General features: G+C 48.5%; 1 protein-coding gene across 1 annotated transcript; it reads left to right on the forward strand.

The window, feature by feature from the left end:
• Positions 1–412: 412 nt before the first annotated feature.
• Positions 413–27,264, forward strand: ints6l (integrator complex subunit 6 like). Its single transcript, XM_088597189.1, has 18 exons — positions 413–715; positions 847–924; positions 10,642–10,791; positions 11,143–11,232; positions 11,563–11,746; positions 13,168–13,296; positions 13,445–13,608; positions 15,078–15,230; positions 15,806–15,938; positions 16,310–16,404; positions 16,715–16,825; positions 17,214–17,429; positions 17,947–18,073; positions 18,443–18,585; positions 19,207–19,432; positions 20,314–20,679; positions 21,367–21,460; positions 22,004–27,264. Exons 1-18 carry the CDS (start codon positions 605–607, stop codon positions 22,101–22,103), a joined length of 2,670 nt encoding a protein of 889 aa, XP_088453315.1. The 5' UTR covers positions 413–604; the 3' UTR covers positions 22,104–27,264.
• The last annotated feature ends 665 nt before the right edge of the window (positions 27,265–27,929 follow it).

Below are 27,929 nucleotides of genomic sequence, written 5' to 3' on the forward strand. Positions count from 1 at the left end.
TTAGCAAACAATATGGAGGGTCAGATACACGGCCCAGCTAATAAGCCTCTGAATCGCACCGCTACCAAAATCTATTCGTCCCTCTTGCAGCGCGGAATAACTACAGGAAAAAAAGGGGTGAAGAAACACACACGCGCACACACACACCGGGCCCATTCCTTTCCCACACGAACGGCGCTTCCTTTTGCCTCGTTGAATATGCAACAAGGCGACAATAAAAAAAAATTACAAGAAGGAAGAGAGAGCGAGGAGGAGGGCCGGGCCGCCCCCCCCAACGAGCCTCATTGCATATGCAAATGAGCCAGCGCGGGGGGTGTGGCCAGCGCGCCCCGCCTCGGCCAATGGCGCGGCGGCTGGGGACCGAGGGCGTGCCGGTCGGTTCGGAAGAGAAGTTCTCTATCAGCGCGAGCCCCAGCAGCGCTCAGTTAAAGACAGAGAGAGACGGGCGGCGGCAGTAGAGGCACTGCGACCCTCTTTGGGGGGGTCAGATTATAACAAAAATATACACACATATATATACACGCCCAGGCCGCAAGATAGCTCCTATGTTAATTTTAGATCTTTTTTTTTGGTCAACATAATATCTCTCTATTTTTTTAAAAAAATGCCTATTTTACTCTTCCTCATAGACACGTCCGCTTCTATGAACCAGCGGACTTATTTGGGTACGACGTATCTGGACATTGCTAAAGGCGCGGTTGAGATCTTTATGAAGGTAAAGAACCATTTTTAGCCAGACTTTTTTTTTTTTGGGGGAGAATATCTTTTCGCCTTTGTCGGAAGTTCAGGGTCCCTTTAAAATAAGCAGTCGAAATTAACGTGTTATTGTTTCGTTTTCTTTAACAGCTGCGTGCCCGAGACCCGGCTAGTAGAGGCGACAGGTACATGCTAGTTACATTTGATGAGCCACCATACGGAGTTAAGGTAAATAAAATCCTGTTAAATTGTATTTTGTTGTGGTAAAGACGGAAATATTTTCCGACAGGGAGACTCTAGGGCCCCTCTGGTTCGTAGATGCGGGGTTGGGGCGCCCCCCCGGCGGCGAAAAACGGCTAATTTTTGTGAAAATACCCGCAGAGCCGGAGCAGTGCAGCCTATGAAGATGGCGGACATTTTGCTTTTGTATTGGGGGAGCTCGAGCGCTGAGATGGAGGCGGGGAGATTTATGATCCGCCGTGACGCCACGCATGACGCAACGGGGCCCACACTGGCATCGGATTGGACGCGCTGCCTGCAACTCGTCCTTTGCCCCGCCTCCCGCGCCCGCTCATTGGCATCTCTCTCTGCGAGCCGATTGGAAAACGCAGGCAGGGCAAAGCAAACTTATTTTGATTTGCTGGGCCTTTTTTTTTTTTTTACCCCCCTCTCTCCAGCCTTTAATTTTTATTTTCAAGCACTTTACATCAGTATTTTTTTTTTTGGCTGTTGTTGTTCTCGTCGCTCCTGTTAACATTTTTCTCCCCACATATGTGCCCAAGTGAAAATCAGTTTCCCTGCCCTGTGCCCTACACACACACACACTGTGCAGTAGCAAACCTACCTAGAGGAGAGTCAGATCTAGAGCCCTGACCTTGATGGACAAGCCTGGCTAGAAGTTGAGCAATATAGGCTGTAACACTAGATTGATGTAAATCACACTTGTGTATACTTAGGAACTGATGTGACACTTAGTAACTGATAAGGCAGAAAACGAGTCCACAGTCTGTGTGCTTCAGGCCTACATCAGCCTGAGATGACAGGGCAAGTTTGTTGTTTTTTTCCCCCCACACAAGCTTGGGCAGAGCGGGGCCTGGAGGTGCCTGTAAGAACTGTGGGCGAAGCATGAATTTACTCTCACAAGGTCTGACACCAGCTGGCATTCAGGTGTTGAAAGACCGCTCTGTGGTGCTGTGCCCCAGCTGACCCTGTGTGCAGAACAGCCCCCTTCACCCTCGCTTCTCGGTTGCTGCTGCTGCCCATCTGTGCCACGTCACAAAACCGGGGTGTTAAAATCAGTGAAGCCACGTGACCTTTGAACCCTGACTGTAGGGAAGTGTGTGTGTGATCCCTCGGGCAGGCCAGTATAGGCCCGACGGGCTGTGTGAAGCTGCCCTTTACGCAAGGAGAAGGAGAGGAGGGCCCCTTCCTTGTTCAGCCAGCCTGTCCGGTCGCTGGGACAAGGTGTGTGCACATGCAGTGTGAACGTTAACGTGTGTGAACACACGCCTTCAGAGACTGATGGCATTGTTGTGTGAGGATGTTTTTCCCTCCACCCTCTGCATGAGGAACATATAGGCCAGCAATTGCCTCAGGGTTCCCGAGTGCAGCTTTTATGATGGTAGATTCTCAGTTCCCTGTTTTAGTCTCTTGGGTCTCACCCAGGGTTGGGTGCCAGAAGGGCCAGACCCCGAACAGTCCAGCGGTGGCGGTCTTTCCACTGCCTGCTGCCTCACCGCTCCGGGGTCTTGTGTTCGATTCGGGTCTGGGGAAGGGCTCCTTCCTTGTGGGGTTTGTCCTGCTGCCTTGCACCCCATGTCAGCTGCGATAGGCTCTGCTCACCCCTGTGCTTGGAGCCGGTAAGACACTTAAGGGTTAACCGATATATAACCAATCACATTTTAGCTGTTGAAGATGACAGAGCCCCCTCCCCCCCAGAAAAATCTAATGCTTTTAGGATCCAGAGTACCACTCCTCTGTGAAGTCTGTTCGGCGGGTCGGGGGAGCTTTTGCCTTTTTTTTTTTGGAGTGCCACGCCCACCTCTTCACACCTGCGCAGGTGTGATGTGAGCATCATCTGCGGTTTCGCGAGACAGGGGGAAAAAAGCAAACCGTAGGAGTGTAGAGGAAAAAAAAAAGGAATCGCTGTAATAATATCTGCACATGATTTCTTGCTTTCATGGCGCCTTCTGTCCTTAATCCGACATTGCTCCTGTTTTTTTTTTTAAAACAAAAATGTAATTCTCGGGTCCGGCTGGTGGAGACCGTGGCTCTCTCACTCGGGTTGTGCTGAAGTCCGTGTGTGACCCCGTGTGCAAAAGGCGATGTCCAAGGGATGAGCCCGCTCGCAGTGTCGGCAGCGGAAAGAGGCGTATTTCGCCTCCCGAAGTGCAGAAGCGGCACGGCGCTGCGTGTGTGACCTGACACTGGCAGCGCCGGTGGGTGGGTTTCTGCCAGCTCATTAGCTCCCTCCTGCTGGCCAGGGGCCAGGCAGTCCTCCGGGGCAGCTCTCGCCCTCCCCGGCCTGGCCTCTGTGTCGCGCCGCAAGCTCCTCTGTGAGAGGACAGGGCTGCCAGCAGCCTTCCAGGGCTGCGCGTGTTCCCACGGGGGAGCGGGCTGGTCCTCCGTCCTCCGGCGTCATCGCCTTCCCGGGGCAAGAGAGAAACCGCAGAAGTCTGTGCCCGACGGGCTTCAGTCTCGCGGGCTTTCGTCGTGGGCTGTCGGGGAAGTTCCCATTGCACGGTGCGGAGCCCCGTTCGGTCCGAGTCTTTTGGGTGCGGAGCTCGGAGAACCCCCCCCATGTAATAAGATCCGGAGCTACTTATTAGGTGGCCACACCTGCTGAAGCTGCCCATGAGCCGCATCAGAAATGTCTCGACTCCCAGGGGTGTGTGGGGCAGCGAAGTGGCCTGGTGGGGCTGGCATTCACGGTGCTGAAGAGGCAACGAGCAGAGCCTAGGTCACTGCCGGAAAGTGGCCGGGACGAAGGAACAACAGGATGAGGCCATGGAGCCTCTGGGGGCATGTCATGTGAGAGACGTGCACCTGTTGGTCTTCGCAGTGTGCAGTGTGGAATTTCGGCTTGACTCGTTCCTCCCGGGGACACAGCCACCCGCTCGATTGCCTTTACTGCCGCTGCTGTTCCAGAGTGAAAGCAGCACGCCTGTAAAAAGATGTCAAGATCGGGCCTTCGCTTCCTCTTGCTTCTGCACGCGTCTTTGCGTTGAACCTTTCCACGGGGAGGGGGGGAGGTCGTTGTGGTGTGAACTGCCGGGGTCAGAAATGCTCGTGTTTGGCATTCTGGTTGGGCCGAGAGGGAGGGTAAAGAGCTCGTATACGTGTGTGTGTTTGTGCATGCAAGCAAGCTGAGGGAGCTTGATTATCCCGCACACGGTGGCTCTGGAACGGCTCTGCTATCCGGTGCGCTCAGCACACGGCTCCGGTCGCCACCGCTTTCCGGATTTCACTGAGGCAGCAGTCTGGAGCCCCGCAGGATGCTGGAAAGACTGAATTGGGCAAATTCCGCTCTGCGGATTCTAATAAGGGTAGATTATAATCAATAATTCACGAAATATTCAGTGGCTAATCAGTGAGGATTCCTCGGAGACGGATGTCTAACCATGGGCCTTGGAAACACGGCATCTCCTCCCTCAGTCACAGGGCCTTGCCTCCTTGACACATGAGTCCCGAATGAGCAAAGCGCGCTTTGTGTTCTCTCCCAGTTTTTTTGTAAGAAGGCAGCATGTGGCTCCCTGTATGTCAGGTGCATGCTTTTACAGGTAGATCCACTCTGGCTTGTAAGCATGCTGTGTAGGTTCCCAGGAAAAGCCAAGACTGTGTTTGTTTGTTTGTCTGACTGTGCAGAAGGTTGTCTGATGTTCTGAACCCGTGGGTCTCGGCCCGTGCAAAGCAGCGAAGAGTTTTGTGTGCGGATTTTGCCCACAGGCGACTAGTGGCAGCCTTTTCCCGAAATTCATCTTTTTTCAGTTGCGGATTTATAAAACCTTCTAGAAAAGGAAGTCGCCCAATTGTGGGTACTTAGTCTTTCAAACTGACGAGCAGAGAACGTTTTGTGAACGATGTGCGGGAGCGCAGGAGTAGGATTCGCTCCTCTGCACCTTGAGTGTGTGCACCTGGGTGGATTAAAAAGATGAAAATAAAAGAGCCGTCCCGCTTGAGAAAAAATTCTATCCAGCGGAGAGTTAAGATTGGCAGTATTTTCGCTATATGTGAGAGGCAGATAATATTTTTGCAGTCCCTGTCAGTGGAGCCGATATATACAGTATATTTCTGCTGCTTCAAGTGTGTTTTTTTTACCGAATTCCCGCATGTTAATGTGTTTTACTTGTGAAAATGAAATCAAGATTAAATGTTTCCTCTTAGCAAAATAGGAATAATGGATTTCTATTTTAACCCGCCCCTCCGAAAAATGCGCAGAATGTAGCCTGTAAGGAGACAAACTGAATTGTTATCCTGACCACACTGGGGAGAGGTGTAATGTCTGGCTGATAAAATTCCAGCCTGAGGTGACTCGTGGCCTGTGCAGATTTAGGGTGATGGCCAGTTTTAGGGGTTCCCCTACCCCCTGCGTGTGAAGTCACACACACTGGCAGAAGAGTCCCACTCTCTCCTGCCCAGGTTTACAAGTCGAGTTTTGAGGAACCTCCCATGTGTCGACGAGGTACCTGCTGAGCGCGTTTCTGCGAGTCTCTCTGAAGGTCTGGTCACCTGGCAGCTTGTTTACATTCCTCGCGGGGAGTGTTAGTCACGGGTGGGGGCTGCTTGCCCTGTCCTGATTTTAGTCACTTGGAACTGATCAGCCTCCCCATCTTCGTCGGCTTCTGGAAGTAGTCATTATTGTGTTCCTGACAGGCTGTAGTATCGGTGGTATTTCCCCTGGAATGTTCAACAGGCCGTCACGAATCTCTGACAACGCCTACTCTCGTTTTTCATTCCCTTTTCCTGCTGTTGCTTTGTCCGGGACGAGAGCGTCCAGCCGGCTGAGAGCTGGTCCATTTCAATATTACCAGGATGAAGCTGGAAAACTGCTGCTGAGGAAAACGTAGGCGGCATGAATCTTTTCCCACGAAAAGCTGCTTCACCAAGCTTGCGTCTCCTGAAAGCTCCACCTGTAGTAGCTCATCAGCGCCATGCTTGTCATTAGGGAGAAGAAATGGGCATTTCTTTCCTTTCAGTATCTTGTCCAAGTGTGAAAAATGTGATTTCTGATTTTATTCACCCTTTTAACAACAGACATGTGGTTTGTGTTTGGAAACCTGCATCTGATGCAGGAATCTGATGCTCATGCTAAACTAGTTTTAAACAGTTGACGGATAAAAATCCAAAGGTGACCTTTAACGTTTTGTAGAGCTTCCGTGTGTTTTTTTTCAGAATGTGAAAGGTACTTCCGATGTAGATAAATGATTGGCTTTGCAAGACTTTTTTTGTGGTCAGGAGTGTGGTGTTATACCATTCGATAAGACCTACGTAAAACAATCGGTCCTTCTGGCTTCGGCAGCCACTCGGAGAAACGAGTAGGTGCTCTTGCTAATCTTGTCTTTGAGTAGGATGACGTCGTTAAGGGGAAAAACTGTTGACAAAGAAATCGTATCTGTGGCGTGTTTGGTGTCTCCACCCTCTGATACTGTGTGTTTTCAATGGGCATGTCCAGCAAGGGTTCAAGGCTTTGTAGGCCCATCAGCACTTTATGAGCATAGCTGGGGCACATAATCCTCTGTCTGGTTTTGTACTCTTAAGTTACTTAAAACAATTTCAGGTATTTCTGATGCAACTTCTCCCTGCTCACCTAACAGCACAATAAGACGTACAGTAAGTGGGTAGCATTGTGAAAAGCTCCCAACGTTGCTATTTTGCTGCTGCCGTTTCGCCAAAAGTGTCATGAACTTTCCTGAGGCACAGATGATGTTGGTGGGATGGTTTTTTTGTTTCTGTGGAAGTGTGTGTCATGCTTTCAGTTCCAGAATGGTTTGCTCTCTTCACTGTGTAATCCTTTGGCATGGGCTCTGCAGCAGTTCGCTCAGTCAGTATGACCCCGGCCTTGGGGTGACGTGTGCAGGCCGAATCCACTCCAGATGTTCACCGTGCAGCGGACTGAATTCTCCTTGCTTGTACTTCCCCCAGCGGCCAGGCACGGTTCTCAGGCCAGTTTTCTGAGATGCCTGTGCGCGGAGATCGGACCTTTTGCATTCATAACACAGTGATCCCTTTCACCTGTCTTGACAGGTTGATACTGCTGCTCCAAGGCCCCCGGTGCTGGTGCTTTATTGCACGTGTCTCTGTTGCTGTTGCTGTCCAGAGCTGCAATAAAAAGGGGGGGGAAAAATCACAGCAAGGTTCCTTTGACTCCAGTTGTCGTGCTGCTGGTAGGGTGCCTTTTTGCAGTGTTGCACCTGAAACTGCTCTGTTACGCAGATGCAGTGCACGCAGATATGTAACACTGGCTGTCTGCTTGGCCTCTTTTGCGCCAGAGAAGTGGGCCGTTTCCTGGACGGTGAAGCCAGGGAGTCGTTGCTGTGATCCCCGAGCTGTATTCGGTCCAGGGATGTACATCTGGCTGCGTCCTCAGCGCTTTCTCTCCCTGTCCCCACGCACTCGGTCCGGCCAGTGGGGGGAGACACCAGCGGCAGTCGGCGGTACAGAAGCATGCATTGTTAACGACCTAAAGGGAGAGAAATCGTGCATATAACTCTTCCCTCGATCGTTGCCTGGCAGAGCTAGTGTGTGAGGAGGACCAGCGTGCACTCGCTACAGAACGCGGTGTAGTGCTGATATGTCACCAAGAGCAGGATGGAGAACGAGCTCAGGCTTTGCAAGCCCTGTGTACAAGCACTGTCTCACCTCAGTGGTAGTTGCATGACAGTCAGCAAAAGTGCCTTGCAATTGAAAGCAGCGGGTTTTCACGGGAAAGCTAGGAAATTAACAGCAGAGTTTATTTATCTTAAGCTGAGAAATGACGTAGACTATAGAATTTCAGTGCTTCTTTAGGAAGAGACACGACATGGTGCTAGAGAATTTTATTGCATTGCAGTGTTTTACTCCACAAGTGAAAAGCTCAGCAAAGAGCATATGGATAGGCAAAGACATTGGTACGGAGTGCATTCTATTTTAGATGTGTTCGCAAGTGGGTACATATGAACACACATTGCTTCTGTACAGGAAAAATATATTAGGAGTTTTTTTATTGTTGGTGGAGGTGTAGTTCCACCCACTGCCTCTGTCCCCCATCTTAGTGGTGTTTTCCATGTGGGTGGAAAAGCACATGTACTGTTCATCCCCACTGTCTGCTGCAGTTCACCTGAAGAGCAACTCAAAGATTCACATGGCACAAAAAAAACCTATTGTTTTGTGTCAAAATATGCTGGAAAAATAGTCCCAGGCAAAACAAGTGTGAATGTATCCTAACCTGTGACTAGATGTGACTTGACTCTGACTGGTTAATAACCATTAGTCAAAACTGTGTTACAGATTAGTATAGGACTTTGCTAATGCAGGTGGCACTTACTGTAGTTTTCCAGTTGTGTTAACAGGTTCTCAAACATAGTCTAGGGTACATTTGCACATTTGGTCAGTGAGTCTTATCTACTGGAAAAACTTTTCAAACTGGAAGTCAGAGGATAATCTGGTACTTAGTACTTGTAGTTTAGCTGCATATTATGTTTCTATCGTTTCCTAAATGTAGGTTATTATAGCATTATCACCACCCTGTAATATAATCTTGTCAGATCTCAGATACCTGGTTATTACTGAGACAGAAGACCTCTAAGGAAATCCAATATAAGTGGTGTTAATGGACCAGTAGGTGGAGCTCTTCTCTCTGTACTGTTGGAGGGGCCACTTTTCAAAGGAGAATTTGACTTGAATCCTGACTACTTGGTCATTAAGGATGCCACGCTGCTGTTTGCAAGAGTAGGGGGTGCTTACCCCGGTTTTCTGGCTGAATTCCACTTTGGCTTCTGTCATCTGGCCTCCTTAAGTTTACCCCTTAATGGATTAACTGATGAAATAATTTCGTTGGCTACGGATCTGCTGTGAAGGGGGCCTGTGGGTGCAGAATGTCTGCTCTCCGTCACCCAGGCTGGTTGTCCTGTATGCAAAGCATTATTTGTAATGGAAATCGCTACACAGACGCAAGGCGGTGTTGTTATTGTGATTTTCCAAAAGGGCTAGAAAACACCCATAGGCTCTGCCATTGTGCAGCCATCACCGCCTCAGCTTCTGTATTCAGGCCTTCATAATCTCTCTCCATCCTGAGTCTTCTTGTCGAGGGGGTGCATTTCCTCTGTTAAGTCCTGTGGCGTTAATGAGGATGCCGTTCGCTGGAGCAATGCACTGCAAACCAATAGGCTCACAGCCCTGCAGGTCATTCTTAGATTAAGCCTAAGGCCTTTAAACAGTAAGGTACTTGACCTCACTGAAGGAATCTAGCAGCAGCTTTGAGATCTCAGCCTTGAAGACTGCAGCGCGGAAGAGTGATGGAGGCAGCGGTCGCTTTGTTAAAATATCTCCGGCTTTGCCTCAGCAGATTTGTTTAGATTAATGAAGGTTTTGTTTCCATCTTTGTGAGTCAGGAGCCTTTAAGTGAGCTGTGCATGCTTCGCTGTGGTTTGAGACATGCGAGTCTGGCAAGAGGCCTCCGCGTTTTCAGAAGTTGTCTCCGCTTCCCTTTTGATGACTGAAAAAGGTGCACTGCAGCTTTACAATAAACATAATGCTCGTTGCTGTAGCGGGTTAAGACCTTCAGAGAAGATAGAAGAAGGCGCCGTTTGTGACTAGAATGGAAACTTTTGTTTTGTGAATTGTGGGATCGTGAATATGGTGTCTTGTAAACACTGAACACTGAACAGGACCAGAGCAGCTGAAGCTAACCATTTTTAACCTTTTATTTATTTATTATTAATCATTAGGCTTTCTGTCTGTTAACTGCATTGTCACCTGGTAGGTTATACAGAAGTGTTATGTGCAGTGCATTTAAAAAAAGGTACCGTTCTTTTAAGTCCAACTTTGCGGCTGTACTTCAAGTTCTCCTAATCGATTTAAGCACAAGCTAAACGAAGTGACAGCGGCGTTCTTCCAGTACAATGCACCACTGAACAGGCAGGAGGCACAGGGCTGCAGCACTCTGTGCCCGATTCCGTTTTTGGAGCCTTCCTTGAAGCAGTCAATAATCAATGATCCCGGCAGAGGTGGCACGACACCGCCGGCGGCCTGGCGCAGCGGCTGAGCGTGTGTGGTCTGGCACACCGGGCTCCGGGAGTCTGAGGGGGGTGGAGGGGAGGGGGGGGGGGCGAGCACGGGGCTCGGCGAGCTGCAGAGCGCCCCCTGCAGACTGAACGAGCACTCGTCTGACCCCCCCCCCCTGTGGCCGGTGCTGCGGCTGGTGCGTGCCTGAATCCCAAGGAGCTCTGGGGGTGGGGAAAACCTCTCACCGCACGGTGGTCTGTGTGCATCCGTGACGGCTCCGTTGTGTGCGTTCTCACTTCAGAATCCGGAAAAACAACAAACAAACATTCTGGCTTTTTTATCTGCATAAGAGCATGAAGAAAGGGGCTGTTCTGCCCCTCTAGCCTGTTGGACTGCTGCACTCTCATAACTGGGAGCACACGTTTCTTCCCGATCTTATCTGCTCCTGTTGTATAACAAACGGGCGCCTATGTGAATATATACTTTGTTTGAGCACTGCAGCTCAGTAGGTAGCTTTTTTTTTTTGCAGCTAGATACCAGGGATGTTTTCTGGTTGGTGAAGCCGAACTGAAAGTGGTCCAGTAATCAGATCGCTTTGCAGTGCCTCGTAGTATGTAATACAGAAATCGGTGATGTAGGAGAGCCGCAGGTTTGCACGTCGAAGAGCCGCGCGTGTGGCGAGAGAGCGGCAGTCGAATCCTTCGCCACAGTCGTCACGGTCGGGCCCTTTTTGTGTGTCGGCAGGCCGGCTGGAAGGAGAACCACGCCACGTTCATGAACGAGCTGAAGAACCTGCACGCCTCTGGGCTGACCACGCTGGGCCAGGCGCTGCGCTCCTCCTTCGACCTGCTCAACCTGAACCGCCTGGTGTCGGGCATCGACAACTACGGACAGGTAGCCGGAGCTTCTCGGCATCTCGGCGCGTGGAGGCGGCGTTGGGGAGCGCCTGCAGAGGGCCAGGCAGCTGCTGTTCGGTGTGGGGGGGGGGAGCCTTTACTTATAAACAGAACGAAGGCCCGTTTGGTGTCGGAAACGTTGATTTAATTAATTACAAGCTGGCCCTGACTTTCTCGAATCGCAGCATTTGAAAAAACGTATTGATTGAATTGATCTAATTAAAGTGGTTGCTTGTGGGAACCTCGGAACTGCTGTTGGCTTTTTTTGGTCTGCAGTGTTCTTTCACCGGAGGGCAAGTACCGGATAACAGAGATTTCTTCCGGTCTCTCCATCTGCTCCTTTTTCTAGGGCCGAAACCCTTTCTTCCTGGAGCCGTCCGTGATCATCACCATTACAGACGGGAGCAAACTGACGCACAACTCGGGCGTGCAGGAGGAGGTGTGTGTTCTATATAATATGCAGTGAGTAACAGAGGTCTGCTCATCTCGCCTGATACAGCGAGATGAATGCACTGTTGGCCCAGGGGAGCGACAGGCTGGTCCATCGTTTGAGACTTGCAGTGAGGAAGCACAAAAGTGCATGTATGCTTCTCGGCAAGGGTCTCGCTTGCACGCCATTTTGAAGATTTAAGCGTGACCCCCCCCCCCCCCCAGCACAGAAAGAGCTGAAAAATACCCCCCCCCCCAACCCCCCCGAGAAAGCGGAACCTGAGATGGAGTCCCAACGCCAGACGCGCCTTTTTGTTGAAACTCTGTCTCCTCCACGCAGCTCCATCTGCCCCTGAACTCCCCGCTGCCGGGCAGCGAGCTGACGAAGGAGCCCTTCCGCTGGGACCAGAGGCTGTTCGCCTTGGTGCTGCGGCTGCCTGGCACCGCGTCCCCCGAGACCGAGCAGCTGGGCAGCGTCCCCACCGACGAGTCGGCCGTCACCCAGATGTGCGAGGTCACTGGAGGTAGGCCCCCGCCAGGAAGCCACGCTGCTTTTAATCCGTGTTCCGTGCTCGTCGGGACAGGTTTCCTCCGCTTGCGTGACATAGCGCTGTACTTGCGGCTCTCCCCCAGCAGTCGGCGTTCGGTGTACAACTTGCAGCACTGGTGCACTTAAAGGCATAGCATCGCACGGAGAGACAAAAGCAAAATTTAGGGGAAAAAGATGCTAATGAATTTAGAGTCCTTGTTCTTTCCTTAAGTGTGTGGCATCCTAAACGTTCTGAGTACATTTGCTTTCGCCCCTTGCAAACCTTGGTTTCAAGATGTCGGGCTTGGGCAGCAAGCAGCTTGGCATTTTCATGTCTTGATGCACTTTGTCAGCCACTACCGGTGGCCAGGCTTGAGAAGCACAGGGTTCTGCCTGAGCACAGCGGGGAGTCACGCCTACAGTTTATGGAAATTAACCCAGTGTTGGGAGAGGCCGACAGAGAAGGCGCTGCTGGGAATGGAAACATCAATTACTGTCCTTTGATTAGGCTAAAATCTGATCTGGGCATGTAAAGAAAATAACATGTTGGACACTCTGCTAGCTTTGGGTAGCCCAGTACTCACCACATTAGGAAAACCTAAAACACTCTTCACTAAACTAAATTGATATGCTGTAAAAAGCAGCTGCTGACTGGACATATTACCCAGAATCTAGGGAGAGATTAGAAGTCGGGGTAAGAAATCAATTTTGTGCTTTCTTGTGGTGAGGACTGTGTTGGTACACAAGGTCAAATAGACTATACTTTGCTTATTAATTATTATTTGGCTGTATACCATGATGTTTCTTCAGGGGTTTTTGGTAAATGAAATCTTGAGAGTCAACAGTGGAGCATGAGCCAGGACACACCGCCAGAAATTATGGGAAAAGCGCATGTAATGCTGAGAACATTAGGTATTTTTTATGCAGAGGGTTTTGTGCATTTGGACCAAGAAGTCCTCCCCAGCTTCATCTAAGAAAAGACTGAATCAGATCCTCTGATCATTTAAGATGGACCGAGTGGTCTCTGCTTGTTGGGTTTTTCTTTATCAAACCGAATTTTGTTCCATGTTTAAGAAGCACAACTGCCAAGACAAACCGACTCCAGGTTGCAGCCCGTCGTTTTTGTCATGACTTTCTCGTCTCATCGATTCATCGGTACGGCACTGCTGTGCCCTTCAAGCGAATCGGTCTCAGTTCAGGCATTCAGGAGGCTGTTTAGTTAAAGATTAATCCAGTGAGCAAACCTTTTGATTTAATTTGCTAAACTGACCTGAGATTAACTGAAAGGAATCAAACTGCCGAACTCTGTTAACCAACGTGTCAGAGGAACTGGGTGGCCTCCTCATGTCCTGACGTTCTAACTCTGCTGCCATTGCGGTGCCTTCCCATAATCCTCTTTCTCTCTCCTGCCCCCAGGCCGGTCCTACTGCGTGCGCACCCAGAGGATGCTGAACCAGTGTCTGGAGTCGCTGGTGCAGAAGGTGCAGAGCGGCGTCGTGATAAACTTTGAGAAAACGGGACCAGACCCGCCCCCCGTAGGGGAAGGTACGAACCCCCCCCCCCCAAAAGACATCTGCGTGCGTTTTTTTTAAAAAAATACTCCCGTACCGCAGCACTTAGCAGCGTGTCTGGGGTTTGCACCCATGCAGTCGCCAAGCCATCCTCTCTTGACAGGATTCTTTTAATTCCACAGATGGACTCGTCGACCCAGCCCGGCCCGTCTCCTCCTTTACACCACAACCCTGGCACAGCTGCCACAAGCTCATCTATGTGCGTCCCAACCCCAAAACTGGTGTGCCCGTCGGTCACTGGCCCATCCCAGAGTCCTTCTGGCCTGACCAGAACTTGCCAACCTTGGTAAGGTTAAATAAGATGTTTCCCAGCTGCGTAGCTTGTAGTCTGTGCCCTTTCGATAGAGGCAGATTAGTTTTCCTTCCTGCTCCTGTCACAGGCTGCTTTCACCAGGCCTGAAGCGGACTGATTCTGCTCTCCAGTAAAACACCGGATCTGGCTGCCGCGCTGGAAGGCTGAGGGAAAGAATGATTTAGCCAAGCACCTTGTGACAGCCGCCCTCTGTTGCTTCTGTTCATACTGTATGTCCTTGGGTTCCGGAAAGAAAAAGAGCTGATATGAATTTTCACTGTTGATGCTATAGATCTGACGCGTCGAAAGGCTACGTATTTTTTTGTGTGCCTTTGAGTGTGACTGTGTTTAGCGCACCTTCAGAATGTTTGCCAGTGAAATCCATCGTGGTCTTTTGTAAATCACGCGGTACTGTGCGTGATCAGATTTTATCAGTCAAACTGCCGTGTAGACTTGAGACGTATTCACATGTCATGGCTTGGAGGTAAGCTCACAGATCACCAATGTGTCTGGGATGAGACTCAGCTTGGAGCGTCAGGTATTGATCGGAGCAAGACTTTGGCAAAACACAGTAGAATCTGATTAAATAACAATTTAGTTTGTAACAGTAGCATAGTAATATTATAGTAAACGTTCGAGGGTCTTTTCTAGGTAACAGTTTACATTATTTAAAATTTTGAAAGTCTGAACTCTGAATGTAATGCGCTCTACAGCTGGTGTGTGGGACCGACTGTACTCAAGAGACATTTTTATAGAGTGACCCTTGTGCTTTTCTTGCATCTTTTTGTAATCTGTGCCCAGAGGCCTTATTTTAAACTTGAACACGGGCAGATTGGTACTTTTGTGTAAGCAATCACCCGTTTTCGGGGGTTTTATGTGAGAAGAGAGAAGTGAAATTGAAAACAAAGCGCGCCCTGTGAGCTCACATACGTCTCTGTTGCTTTCGTGCTGACATAACTTGAGAGACCCATTTTGTAAGTGCCCTGTGTCTTAATCTCCAGACTATTGCTGTGGATTCCCCTTTTTCAACACGTCATGTCCAGCCTTTAAAAAAAAAATGGTTTGCAAGGCAGCGTGTTCCGTACTTATGAATACGTCGTATTAACAGCGGCCTGTTTCTGTAACGGCTACACTGAGCTTTAGTCTTTCCTGCACTTTCCCTTGTGAAACGGGAAGCGAAGAATTGGTCGCCCAGATGTGACGATTTAAAAGATGATGGCGAAACGGGTGTTTCGCAGAGCTTGGTCCCCGTAACGCCTGAAGAACAGCTCTGTGGGAAACGGGACCAGCTGGAGTGGGATGTGGAGCGGAGAGCGCCACGAAGTGCGCTACTCTTGCCTGCCTTGATTACGGTCACGAGCGTCCAGAGAGGTTCCATCTCCCCCCCCCCGCAGAGCCGCGACTCCGCCCTCACCCCGTGCACGTGTGGGAGCGGAGCGCTGACCGCTTGCCTCTGTCCCCAGCCCCCACGGACGGCCCACCCCGTGGTGAGGTTCTCCTGCGTGGACTGCGAGCCCATGGTGATCGACAAGCTGCCCTTCGACAAGTACGAGCTGGAGCCCTCACCCCTCACGCAGTACATCCTGGAGCGCAAGTCGCCTCACATGTGCTGGCAGGTAGGGAGGAGCCCTTCATTACGTGTTATCAATATTAATAAATACTATTAATATGAATAAATAGTAATAAATAATATTAATATTCTGATATATTATTACTTATTGATATAATATTATTTTTTTATATATTAATTAATTAATATTAAGTGCACAGGAATCTGTTCCTCAGCTCCAGTCTCCAAGGCTCTATTTATTTTTCACTTAATTGGACCCTTTTTCCTCTGATCGCAGGACTGTAGTGTGCAGTGATTTAAAGAGGCCTATGAAATGTGCTGGGGTCTGGCCCCGGAGGATATTAATTGAGGAATCCGTACGCCGGCGTTGGCTGTAACATCGCTTAACAAGTTGCGTGCTGTGCTGCAGTGTGCGATTCTCATCCGTGAAAACGACAGAAACAGAGATTGTGAGAGGATGCGCACGACCCGTGCTCTCTATCTGATCCGCGACGGGCCTCGGGTGTTGAGTTCAGGCATGCAGGGGCGATTCAGCAGAGTGCGTTGCCGGAACGAGAGTGGCCTGTTGTTTCCGCTGCAGAGCGCTCGGAGGTGTTAACTGTCCTTGCGTTGCGTTCCCAGGTGTTTGTGAACAGCAGCGGGAAGCATAGTGACCTGGGGCAGCCTTTTGGCTACCTGAAAGCCAGCACGACTCTGACCTGCGTGAATCTCTTCGTGATGCCTTACAACTACCCGGTCTTGTTGCCATTGTTAGGTACGTGCGCAGGGGTGGCACCCGTGTCTGAAAGAGTGGCCTATTGAACACCGTCTGTTAATTTACCCTTGAAATGTTCATGTTCCGCGTGTTCCTTTCAACAGCCTCCCTTCTGTTAAATCCATTTTTTTAATAAGATGTTGTTTGAATTTTTATTTTGCCACGTCATTTGATTTTTGTCTGCTTTTCTTCTGTCTGCTGCATTATGTTAACGTGAAACTGAAGCTGTTTTTACAAGCTGTTGGAGGAAACACACTCGGAAGTAAATATTTTCACCGAGTTGAAACCGTAGCCCAGAGCTTGCCCAGAAATGGGGAGCTCGTAGCTTTCCGGTGCTTCTTCTTGTGTAACGTGTCATTGTCCTTTTCTAGATGACCTCTTTAAAGTGCACAAACTGAAACCAAACTTGAAGTGGCGCCAGGCTTTTGAGATCTACCTGAAGTCTATGCCTCCTTACTTCCTCTTGGTAAGCCAGTGTTGCAGTGATCCGTGAATAGTATGTATTATATTTCTTGAACACGTTCGAGTAGGTAGCTGTGTCAGCATGCGTAGGCTGCATAGGAACAGGTATTCCAAGAGGAAAGGAACTTATGTCAAGCCGAAACGTTACTTTTCTTTTCAGCATAGGATAAACCTTTACCTCGTCCATAATTTATTTCAGTTGACTCAATCCATTATATCTGTGACAGTGTTCCCCTAGTATGAGAGAGCTCAATTCAGAGTTTGTCTCTGTGTCTTTAAACTCTCTTTCTGATTCTCTCTCCGACTTTGGGCAGCCATTGAAAAAGGCCTTGAGAATGATGGGGGCTCCCAATCTCATCTCGGACAACATGGACTGTGGCCTCAACTACAGTGTCATCTCCTATCTGAAGAAGCTCAGCCAACAGGTACGGCCCCCACGAGTGCCGCCATCTCCTGCGCGTCTGACAAGCTTGAGATTTTTTGCGTTCGAATGGCTATCGCTTCTGTGAGAGAGAAGTCATGCTTAACACTCCACAAACAAACAGGCCATCCCATTCTGCAGTTTTTTTTTTAGAATTGTATTTCTAGAGGTGAAATAAACTTTGGGATTTATAAAGTACTTTGTGGAAATAATGACAGGCAGAGCTGCTGCCCTGACATATATTCAGCCAGAAAGATATTTGATTCGGTAGAAGATGGGAAATGTAGCAACTTGCTGCCAGGACAGGAATTGTTCTGAAGGGATTTGACAGAAATTAAATGCCCAATTAACAACAACAACAACAACTAACGCCTGCGCTCCTCTGTCGACAGGCAAAAATAGAATCTGACCGGCTTATTGTGTCCGTCGGGAAAAAGCCCCCTCAGGAGACGGGCATTAAAGTGAAGAACCACTCCAACGCCCTTTCGCTGGCGCACCGCAAGGACTTCAAGCAGCTGCTGCTGGGGATCACCGGCGAGGCCCCCCTGCGACTCACAGACATCAACCTCAAGGAGTTCGCCGGCTTCCAGATCGCGCTGCTGAACAAGGTGCTCCGTGCGCTGCAGGAATTGTTTCCATCTTTAAAAAAAAAAACAACCCCAAAAAAGTGAAGCGGGCGAAAATTAACCCAAGTGCTGTTCCTGACGGCGGTGCATTTATACAAACCGTGAACAGGGTTGACCTTCACTTTCAGTTAGCGTCCTGGAACAGAGGGCCGCTATGGGGAGAGCATTGCTAGCCCTAATAATAAGACCTCACCTGCCACAGCCTGAATAAATATAGCAGGCCGTCTACCATAAGGGGCTTCGTAATTTCATTAATAATGAAATGTAAATGGTAAAGCTTGGGTTGTGACTCCGAAGCATATTTCTTAAAGAGACCCTAGACTTGGCCTTCATGATGTTTCTGTGTCTGACACCGTATTCCAGCTTGTTAACCCATTAGCGCGTTTCAACCGCAGCATCTGTGCTGGTTGCAGCCGTTTCCCAAAACAGCGTGGCTGCTGTAGCAGATTCAGAACCCGGTGTGTGAGCCTTTCTCGCCTTCCTGCTCCCCCCTCCCCAGGACCTGAAGCCCCAGGCCTACAGGAACGCATACGACATTCCCCGCAGGAACCTGCTGGACCAGCTGACCCGCATGAGGTCCAACCTGCTCAGAACCACGCAGAAGCTGATCCGTGGGCAAGACGAAGGTGGGGCTTCTTCATCAGAAAAATCTCCACGTTCAGTTTCGGTTTTGTTTTGTTTTACTTGGTTTGTAGTTATTTTGAATGCCCCTTTCCCATATTTTTCTCCTTCCTTTCTTATTATTTTTTGTGCCTTCTGTTCCCTGATTTCCTGATCTTTTTTCCCCATTGATTTATTTTCAATGCACTGAGCTGTCTAAAAACGTGTTTGTTAGAAGTAAAAGCAATTACTTGAAAATATGAGTGATCGCCAGATAGTTGTCACTGCACAAAAATGAGGAAACCCAAAAGGATTTCAAAAGTGAAGTACAACACGGTAGCTTAGGAGCAACATGAGTGATTTGGTAACCTGGTAATCTGTTGCTTTGCCTGCAGACTATTTGCACAGTATCCCTGTAGCTCAGATGGGAAACTACCAGGAGTACCTGAAGATGATGCCCTCGCCCCTCCGGGAGATCGACCCTGACCAGCCCAAGAGGCTGCACACGTTCGGGAACCCCTTCAAACAGGACAAGAAGGTACCCGCTTTCCCTTTTCCATTCTTCCATGGGTCAGTGATCGAAACATAAGGCTGTCGTGGGTGGGGGGGCTGCTATTCCTGCAGTTTTAGGGGTAGACAACCTTGGCTGTTTCGTTTAAGTGCCACACAAGTAATTGGAGTGCATTGGATGGCAGGGAGTTGTGCTGCTGGTAGGGAACTGAAAGAGCCAGGGATGACGACTGTGACACTCCCCAGACATCAGGGATCCTCCTTTCTTCACTGGGAAGTGAAAGTGCTTGGAAGATTTCGAGCTTCTCCAGCGCTGAACGCGTTGGCGTCATTAAGACTTTGCCACTGAGGGAGAGCTTCTTATTTGTTATTTGGTGATCAGCAAAGAATGACAGATGGACAGTAGCTGGGCTGTTTAAAGATCGTACCCATTGTTCAAAGCATTTTTTCGTCTCAATGATGGCGCAATGAGAGATGCTACTGTACAGGAAAACATGTTGATCTGTGTGGCCCTTGGTTCGGTAACTTCAAATTGTCTTTAAAGGGCGTTAGCCTTTCGGAGAAGTAACGTGCCCGTGCCGCGTCCTTCGTTTTAGCTACTGCGCCCGCATTTAACCAGCCTGTGCCCTTGGGCCGCTGTTCCTCACAGGGGATGATGATCGACGAGGCGGATGAGTTCGTGGCCGGGCCCCAGAACAAGAAGCGTGTGGCGGGAGACCCAAACTCGGGGGCGGCCCTGAAGAGACGGAGGAGCATGTCCCCCCTGCTGCGGCGGCCCCCGACGCCGCCCATCATCACCAACCACGTGCTGGGCAAGCCCCCCCCCGGGAGCCCGGGCCACCAGAACCTCATCAAGCCCATCCCGCTGCATAAAGGTAAGGGGAAGGGGAGCAGGCGCAGGGGGCCCATCTTCGGACACACGCCCGGCGGGGGGAAGGTGACGGGCCCTTGCGGTTTCAAGGCTTGGCCATCATCACCGGCGTTAAAGGGAGAAAAGCGAGGAATCGTTCCTCTCGCGTTCGGAGAAACGTGGCGAGACTTGTCTTATATCCCGCCCCGTGTTGAAGTCCGGGTTTCGCGTTAGGTTTAATCGAACGTGCACCCCTTCTGAAACGCCGCCGCGTGCGGTGTTTTTGGAAAGCTATTCATCGTACACGAGTGCAAGCACAAGTTGCACCAGGGCTGAGCAACAGCGGAGCATGACCACTGTTCTTTGCACTCCCATCGGGGGGAGAAGCAACGATATGGCCGGCTTATTGCAGCTTGATGCAGCTTGATGCAGCTTGATGCAGCTTGATGCAGCATTGTCTTTCTAAGACTTTACTACGTCAGGGTGTTCCGTGCAAAGCAGACAAATCCTGTTGCCTACCCGTTTGACATAAGTGCAGAAAGATAACTGAGTTGCTAAATCCTGGGAAGTGAAGAGAGCGAAAACAGTTAGTGTAATATTTCGTTAGAACAGAGTTGCAGTACAAAACCAGCCCTGTAGAGATTTCTTCCTCTTAAGTGCCCTTCGTCCCAGAGTGCTGTACGGAGTTAAAAGCAGAGCTGGAGTCTGCAGTCAAATCATAACTATTTTATTTAGGACGACATTTGAAAAGGTTGTCTCTTCTGGGTTTCCGACGTTACGTGGAATGAAGTTGAGGGGCGAGGGACCTGGTGTCATCTGGTGCGGGGCAGCTCTCCGGGCCAGTCGGTTGGATCTGCCTGTTCCCTGTAAGCGCCGTGCTGATCCGGGCGTGTTGTGTGCCCCCAGGTGTGGACGGAAACAGCGTGCTCGGGGTGGAGAGCAACGGCGAGAGGCCGGCGCTGGACGGGGTGCCGCCTCTGGTCCTGGGGCCCGAGGAGCGGATGGGCGGCCCGGGGGGCGAGGGGGAGGCGGTCATGGAGGATGGGGGGCGGCTGACCGAGGACGGCCTGGACGACAGGCCGGCGGCCCGGGCCCCCGACAGGCCGGAGAACTGTGACGAAGGGGCGTCCCCGGACCGGGAGGGCATGCCGGAGGCCGGCGGGGAGGCGGGCCAGAGGGGGAGCCTCAGGAGCGTCAGCGTCCTCCCCCTGGATGGCAGCAACGCGGAGCTGCGCACGAGAGTCATCAAGGAAGTCCGCAAGCCAGGCCGGAGTGAGTGTCGGGGAACCCCGTGTCCGCACGGACCCCCTCCCTTCTTGACCACGTTCGTTCAGCGTTCAGCTCCCGAGTTCACAAAGCCTTTAACACAGACGTCTACCATTCCGAAATAAAAAAACATTGGAACCACATGTAAATCATTCCCCCGAACTGTGTAGTTATCTTAATTGTGTTGTTTACGTAATAGTAAACATGGAGGGTGGTAAATGTTTCTTGACTCTGGACTGTGGTATGCATTTAATAGCTTTCCTTCATGCTTTCTGTTTCTTAAGTGACTTAAATCTTAAGTGTCTTTCCCCTAAAGTGGAATTCTACTTATTTTATAATTATTTACAGACACAGCTGCCTGTAGGGTTTGTGGCTGCCGGGCTAGTGGTTGGCTTCTACTTAATTTCTTTAATTCCAGCAAGTCACTTGACTCTATTGATTACATCAGCCCTCAAACGTTTATTATTCCATGGTGTTGCACTCTGAACACGATGTACGCCAGTGCTTATTCTTAAAGTGTCGTGCATTTTATTGCCTTCAAATGGTATTCTGATTTCTCAGCATTCTAGCCATGCTTTTAAGTTTATGGAGACTTTCAGGAATTTGTGTAGCTGGCTCGTGCGAGAATGCGCCAGTTCTCTTGAAAGCACGGTTAATTATTAAAAGAATCATCTTCCAACGGCTTGATTTCAGATTACGAGACAATATTCCGGTTGCTAGAAGAAGTGAAGGGACCTCCGGAGATACAGAAGTACTTCATCCATCACGCCATCAAGGAAGCAGCCAGGTGTGAGCGCTGTTCTGCATCTTAAAGAAAACAGCCCCCTTGTTCTAGCTGAGAATGAAGTGCCTGTTCGGAAGAGAACTCGGAAGGTCACTTGTTCAGGAACAGCCACTGGCAGGGCTAGGAAAAAATGCCTCCAGTTCTCTGTCAGGGGGATCTGATTAAGAAGGGTTCCGCTTATTTTCGTGTATTCAGGTGGCATTGGTCGTTGTTGGTACATAAATTCTAGGAGGAGTTTGGTAATCTTGTTGCTGAAAACAGTGATTAATAGCTTGGTCTCTGGTGTAGGAGGCTTATATGCATTTAAGGCGTGGATTGGTGAGGCCGTTAACATGAGAGTGCGAGGATGCACATTTTAGGTGACATCAGGAAGACTTTTTTCGTTTATAATTCAGTAACTGAATTAAATAATTAGGAGGAAAAGGGGAGAGGTAGCTGTGATGGGACATGGGAGCTTAGGTAAAGTGGTCTTTGTTATGTGCTGTTTTAAGCTGTTTCCTTAAGAGAAGCCGCAAGCTGAACTCTCCCGTGTCTGTGGCCCTCCAGGTTCAAGAAGAGGGTGTTGATCCAGCAGCTGGAGACGGCTCTGGAGGAGATAGAGGACAGGTACCTGCCCAGCAGGGTCAACAACGTCCACAGCAGGTAACCCCGGGGTGAACGCACCTGCGAGGGAGAGAGCACGGCCTTCAGCGCTGCACGCGCGCAGCCAGGGCTGGGCGGCGCCGGCGGCCGGCGTGGGTCCGAGGAGAGGGGAGAGCGAGAGGACGGGGGGCCTCGCCAGCCCACGGATGCCAAGATCCTGCCGGCACAGACCAGGTGCTCAGGATAGTCCTGCGCCGCGACTGGCGCTCCCGTGTGCTGAGAGCTGAGAGGAGGAGAGATGCAGGGGGCGTGCAGAGGCTGGGGGCAGGGAGGAGGGGGGGAGATCTACTCTTTCCTCTCAGGACTGTCCAGACTCACGATATCCCTGCTCCAGGAAGTGTGTCCGAGCACACACGCCTGCACGCTCCCGTGTGCCACGTCTGTGGAAACCGTGGACTGACGGCCTCCCCCCCCCACCACCCCAGACTGCTTCTCCGATGTTGGGCAGGCGGCGGCGGAGGAGGAGGAGGGGGGGGGGGATTGATTGATCGATCGAGTGTTTAGCATGAGATGTGGCGATGTGGATGTGAGTGAGGGGCTGGCATCTTTACGGGACTTCACAGGACCAACGTTTTTTGTGAAATTCTTAGTTGCACATCTTTTTTAAAAAAATGTTACCTTTGAGAGTAATAAACAACGGACTCGAGGGGGAAGGGGGGTGGTGGTGTTGGAGGGGGGGTGTTTAGGAGGAGATGGGGGGGGGGGTTTCTTAATGCCATAAAATGTGTGACAACCTGAGGCTCCAGTCGCACCCCCACCCCCCACCTCCACCTCCTCCTCCTCCTCCATTCGCAAGGTCTGGTCCCACAGCGAGCGAGCGGGGGAGACCCTTCAGACAGGGCAGGTCGGACCTGCAGGTTGACAGCTTGGGCTCCGCCTTCGGCGTGTCCAGCGCCGCAGCCGGGCAGCGCCCGTATCAGCTGTGGTCGAGAGGACGCAAGTGGCTCACCGGGAGGGAGGGTGCACCCTCGCGGGCAGCAGTCGAGGACTGCTGTCGGGAATCCCTGCTGCCTCTGGCCTGGCTCCTTTTGCCCGTTCGCGTAACGCTGATGACGACGACCCTGTGGATCAATTGAGGAAACGAATCTACCTCAGACTCTTTCACTAGGACTTTTTCTTTTTAGTCTGTTTCCATATGTCTTTGGGTAAAAATTGGATTTTGTTATTTTCAAAGAAAAAGGGAGCTAATAGTGATAATAATAACAATAATAATAATAATAATAATAAAAAAACAAGCTACATACCTGCAAGCATACAGTGGATTTCAGTAGGCATGGACCCAAACAGTGCTGTTTTAATGGTTCTTAAACACTCCCACACCTTATTTATGACCATCAGTGGATTTCCCAAAGGCTGAATAGTTTTAAATGTTCCGTTTTTAATTAATTTGAATTCAATTAATTAACTCGCAGTTATTCCTCCATCAATGTGAACCTGAGTTTTGTGGCTGTTTACTTTTTTTGATTCCCTCGTAGTTCTGTCTTATCTAATTACAGCCCTAAGACCGTAAATATAACTTGGTTATATGTTGTCAGTATCTTCTACTGAGCACGTTATACCCTTAACTTTAAGGAGGAGTAAGTGGTCTGGTTGCTTGAATATTCTCTTTAATGCTGAGGTACATGAGATTGGACTTTGAAGTCATAAGCAACATTTTTTACAAACTTTTATATAAAATTTCAAGTAGGTAGCTGTGTCAGCAGGTGTAGGCTGCCAAGGAACAGGTAAAGGTTTATCCCATGCTGAGAAGAAAAGAGACGTTATGGCACGTGTATCTTCAGAAGGCTCCACAGCCGAAACATCGTCTCTTTTCTTTTTAGCATGGAATTAACCTTTACCTGTTCCTTTGAGATAAAATGCCCTTTTATCTGTTTCTTGCAGTAGTCATTTTGTTTTCAAGTCTATGAAGACAAATGAATAGAATTATATAGGTTTACTGGTCAGAAGGAACAGTAGGTGAAAATGCAGTACAAAAGTATCTACTACTATAGTTAGAGTGTATTTTTATAAACCCATCATCTTCAATACCTGACTGTAAGATCTGGATATGTCATCCTAATCTCTTTCATCTGTTTTGTTTAATTTCATCAACAGCGCAAAAAACTAATCCGTTACTCTCTCGCTGAAAAGTGTGCACCTTTCAGCGAAAGCACCTTTCTGTGAAACAAGAAGCAGAAATTACAATGAACTCTGCGAATTGTAGTTCACCCACAACCCTTGTGTACCTAAAAACAGGGGAAGGGGGATGAGAGAAATACAATTCCAATAGGTAGTTTTCCAGACCCTGTAGCACTAATTCAAGACTTGCTTCTCTATAATTAACATTAGGTAGCCCAGGATTAGGGTAATCAGGGTCTGTGAAACTCATGGTCAGTGGTCTTTCTGTCTGACCCATAGTTATTCATCCCTTAGGTGTGTTTTGTTTTCCAATTTTTGTATCTTTTTAGTGACCAGAAATCATTTGAACGGATTTTTAGGAGTCACACAAGGAAGAGAGTGAGAGCAGTATGTCGGCATGCAGTCACAGGGGTTTTGGCAAACGTGTCATATGTGTGTCACATGGTGATCAAGAGCACACATAGTAGGCTTTGGCAGTTACTATATTCCTTTTTGTATTAGGGATTTTTTACTCTTTTTCAAGTTTAAATTATTTCTGTAATAGAAAATGCTATGCTGTAGTTTCCAATAAACAGTAATGTAGTTAGGGCTTGGCCCAAGTGTATTTAATCTAAGCTATTTTAGCTAGTTATTCTGAAATATATTGGTCAAGCAGAAAGTGTTGCTCAGTACTGTTACTTTTAATACCTTGGACCCAACTGCTTAGAGTTGGGGTCAGTTCTAGTCTTTCTATTCTCATACAGTTTTAAAAAAAACATCCTTGCTTTTGCTCGCTTTTAATGTGAAAATACAGCTTTGTGAGACATTTTTAAACAGTTTTATTTTACTTTGAACTAATGTCAATATTTTTACAAACAAAATAAATTACCTTTCCTCTCAAGGAAAATTTCCTGATTCGTCCGGCATTCTTTATGTAATTTTTTTAGAAGAATAAATCTGCACTTGTTTTAATAACCGTTAAAATAACATGCAATAATGAAACAAAAGTCTAATCCAGAGTTGAGAACAAAGACATAAACATTTTGTATGAAGCAGCATTTCGTGTGGGCTGACTCTGCAAAGTGAAAAAGTGACATCAGAAAGTTGATCAAATTACGAGCTCCAGACTTTGGCATTTAATACATTGCTGGCTCTTACCTCTGAAAATGAATCCTTTTTCCTGTGCAGATCCACTCCAGGATGCACCGAGAACAGGGATATGATCCAGACTGGACTTTTTTATTCCGATTACTCTGTCCAGATGTAATGCCATACTCCAGCCACAGTTCCAGATCGATAATAAAGCGTTAATTTAAACTGAAACACTTTTTATGGCTACTAAGCAGTGGAGTTAACGTGGTATGTGTGTACTTACTGTATTCATCCGAAAGCATTCTCCTTTTCTCACAAGAATAACGTTCTTGCTGGGGTTTTAACTGAATGTACTAACTCTGTAGTCATTGAAAACTTCCTTCAGCACGTATGTGTACAATACTATTATCAGATCTTACCAAGCTTAAAGGCATGGCTGTTGCATTGGCACGTTTTTAACAGGTCCACGTGGTTTAGTGCAGAATCCCTGAACCTAGGGCTTAAAGATTTTAGTATTTATGAATGAGTTTGTCAGTGGTGCACAGAACAGGACAGTGGGACAGTAAAAAGGTGTCCTGAATTTCACGCGTGTGCCTCCTTCTGGCCAGTATACTCCTTTCTCTCTAAACTTCACAGTCCTGGGCTGAGGCTTGAGATCAGAGCTCTGATCAGCCCCACTTTCTTTCGCTTCCCTGCTATAGTTTGCCCTGTAGTTTCCCCACATTCACCCCCGTCATCTTCGCCTGCCTTAAAACCGGTGAACGTGGCTTTGAAAATGATGAACGCATGTAAACTAAATCAATATCCTGTGAGGAGGCTGACCAGGCTGCATCACTGTTAACATTGGCTACTACTGTTTCTTCCAAGAATAACAGCAGACTCACTGTTGGCGTTGGGATGTAGTCGCAGCACCACAGCCTACTGGGTTCATAACCTGGAACACACATTGTCGTCCTGCCTTTTGCAAAACTAAGTGAAGGGAGCCAGGGTCACAAGTTTGTGTTTCTGGCGTGCTTTGGGGGGAAGGCATAGTTAAAGCCCTGTGGTTGACTGCTATTTACTGAATCAAAGGGTCGACGTTACAGACCTTCAGAGTGGCAGCTCTTTTTCGTAGGGAAACGTGAAGGAACGTGAGGCCCTGATTGCCCCCACGTTTTCTAGCCGCTGTCGGAAAAGGCCCGCTTTGTCACATCGGCCCCACGTTCGGCAGAACCAATTAAGACCACACTGTGCGGCGTCAAGTCAGGCATCCTGAGCAAACACAAGCTGCCGAGCACGTGTTTGGTGCACGTGTGAAAACCCGGCCGGATAAGCGTGAAAGCCGAAATCTGTGTATTCCTCCAAGACCAGTCGTTCAGTTCATCAGTTTTGAGATGCGCACGTAATGCTTAATACTCTTTCCTTTTCTCTTTGGAATCTGGTGGATTGCGATTTTTTTTATTTAAAGCACAAAAACCCCAAATGGTGGGTCTTTAAATTGTTGAACAAGCGGAAGGAATGTGTGGTTAGTTAGGGAGGGTTTTTTTTTTAGTAAAGAGAATTCCACCCAGATCTCGGCACAAAATACACAGCTGTTTGGGTCCATGTAGCAATACCTTAGGGTGCAGCTTGCCTGCATGGCCTGTGCTATCCCCACGTTACTGGGATTGTGACCAGAGCATGTGCACTCTCCCTCCTCGGTCTGTGACTTGAGCTCTTCAGAGGAGCACCTGCAAACACATGTCTTGTGCTTCAGCAGCACCGGAATAAATAAAAAAGAGTTTGTTTTTGAATGAAAGATGTGTATTACTTTTTAATGTTCGTACATGGAAAAAAAATAAAGAGATTATTTTTGGACAGTATTCTTACCAGAGCTTAGAGAAGCAAAATATTTTAAAGAAAAAAAAAGTTGTATAAAGATTTTGTAACTGTTATTATATATGAAATGGAAAAGTTATTTTGATTTTTTTAAAAGAAAATAAATATCAGAGAGGTAAGATTGTTTGAGTGTAATTTTATGTTTTTATGTGGTGTGTTTATAAAATGTGTTTGTATTCTTGATGTTTTGGGAAAGAGCTAGTTTTCCCTGTGTACAAAATCCTTCCTTCTGCTGTTATATTCCACAGATTACATTTAATTATTTTTGCATTAGGGTTGAGAAAAATTCATCATTCTAAACTATTAGACGAATTATTTGCGGTTAGTTTAAATGTGATCCAAGTCAACATGCTACTAAGTAAGTTGTCAGTTGTCCGAACACAATATTAAAATGTTAAGTAATCATAGGGAAAATGATATTGCTAATGAAAGACTAATAGAACTCATATGTCATAAAAGATGTTGAGAAAACATATTTAAATCCATCTTCACATTTTATATTCAGGAAATCTAGGGTGTGTGCAAAGGTCTTGGCAATAAAAGGGGATCTATCTCAGGTTTAAGTCCAGAGCTAAATGTATAACAAATATTTAGAAAATACAATGCAAATTAGGTTCTACTTTCGGAAGAAGCTTTTTAAGTTGTGATCCATGTCGAATACAGCTGGAATTAAAGGTTTATGGTGGTGGCTTGTAATCTTTACAGCCAACATACACCTTCTCCTCTTTAAACACTAGCATCTCAAAGCCACATGTAAAGATAAGATAAGATCACTTTATTGGCC

This window comes from Lepisosteus platostomus, chromosome 10 (assembly GCF_059453375.1).
Source record: "Lepisosteus platostomus isolate fLepPlt1 chromosome 10, fLepPlt1.hap1, whole genome shotgun sequence".
Taxonomy (NCBI): domain Eukaryota; kingdom Metazoa; phylum Chordata; class Actinopteri; order Semionotiformes; family Lepisosteidae; genus Lepisosteus; species Lepisosteus platostomus.

Coding starts and splice junctions, on each gene's coding strand:
- ints6l (XM_088597189.1), top strand. CDS start 605: ATGCCTATTTTACTCTTCCTCATAGACACGTCCGCTTCTATGAACCAG. Junction 16,405..16,714: donor TGCCTCCTTACTTCCTCTTG/GTAAGCCAGTGT, acceptor GACTTTGGGCAG/CCATTGAAAAAGGCCTTGAG. Junction 21,461..22,003: donor GCCATCAAGGAAGCAGCCAG/GTGTGAGCGCTG, acceptor GTGGCCCTCCAG/GTTCAAGAAGAGGGTGTTGA.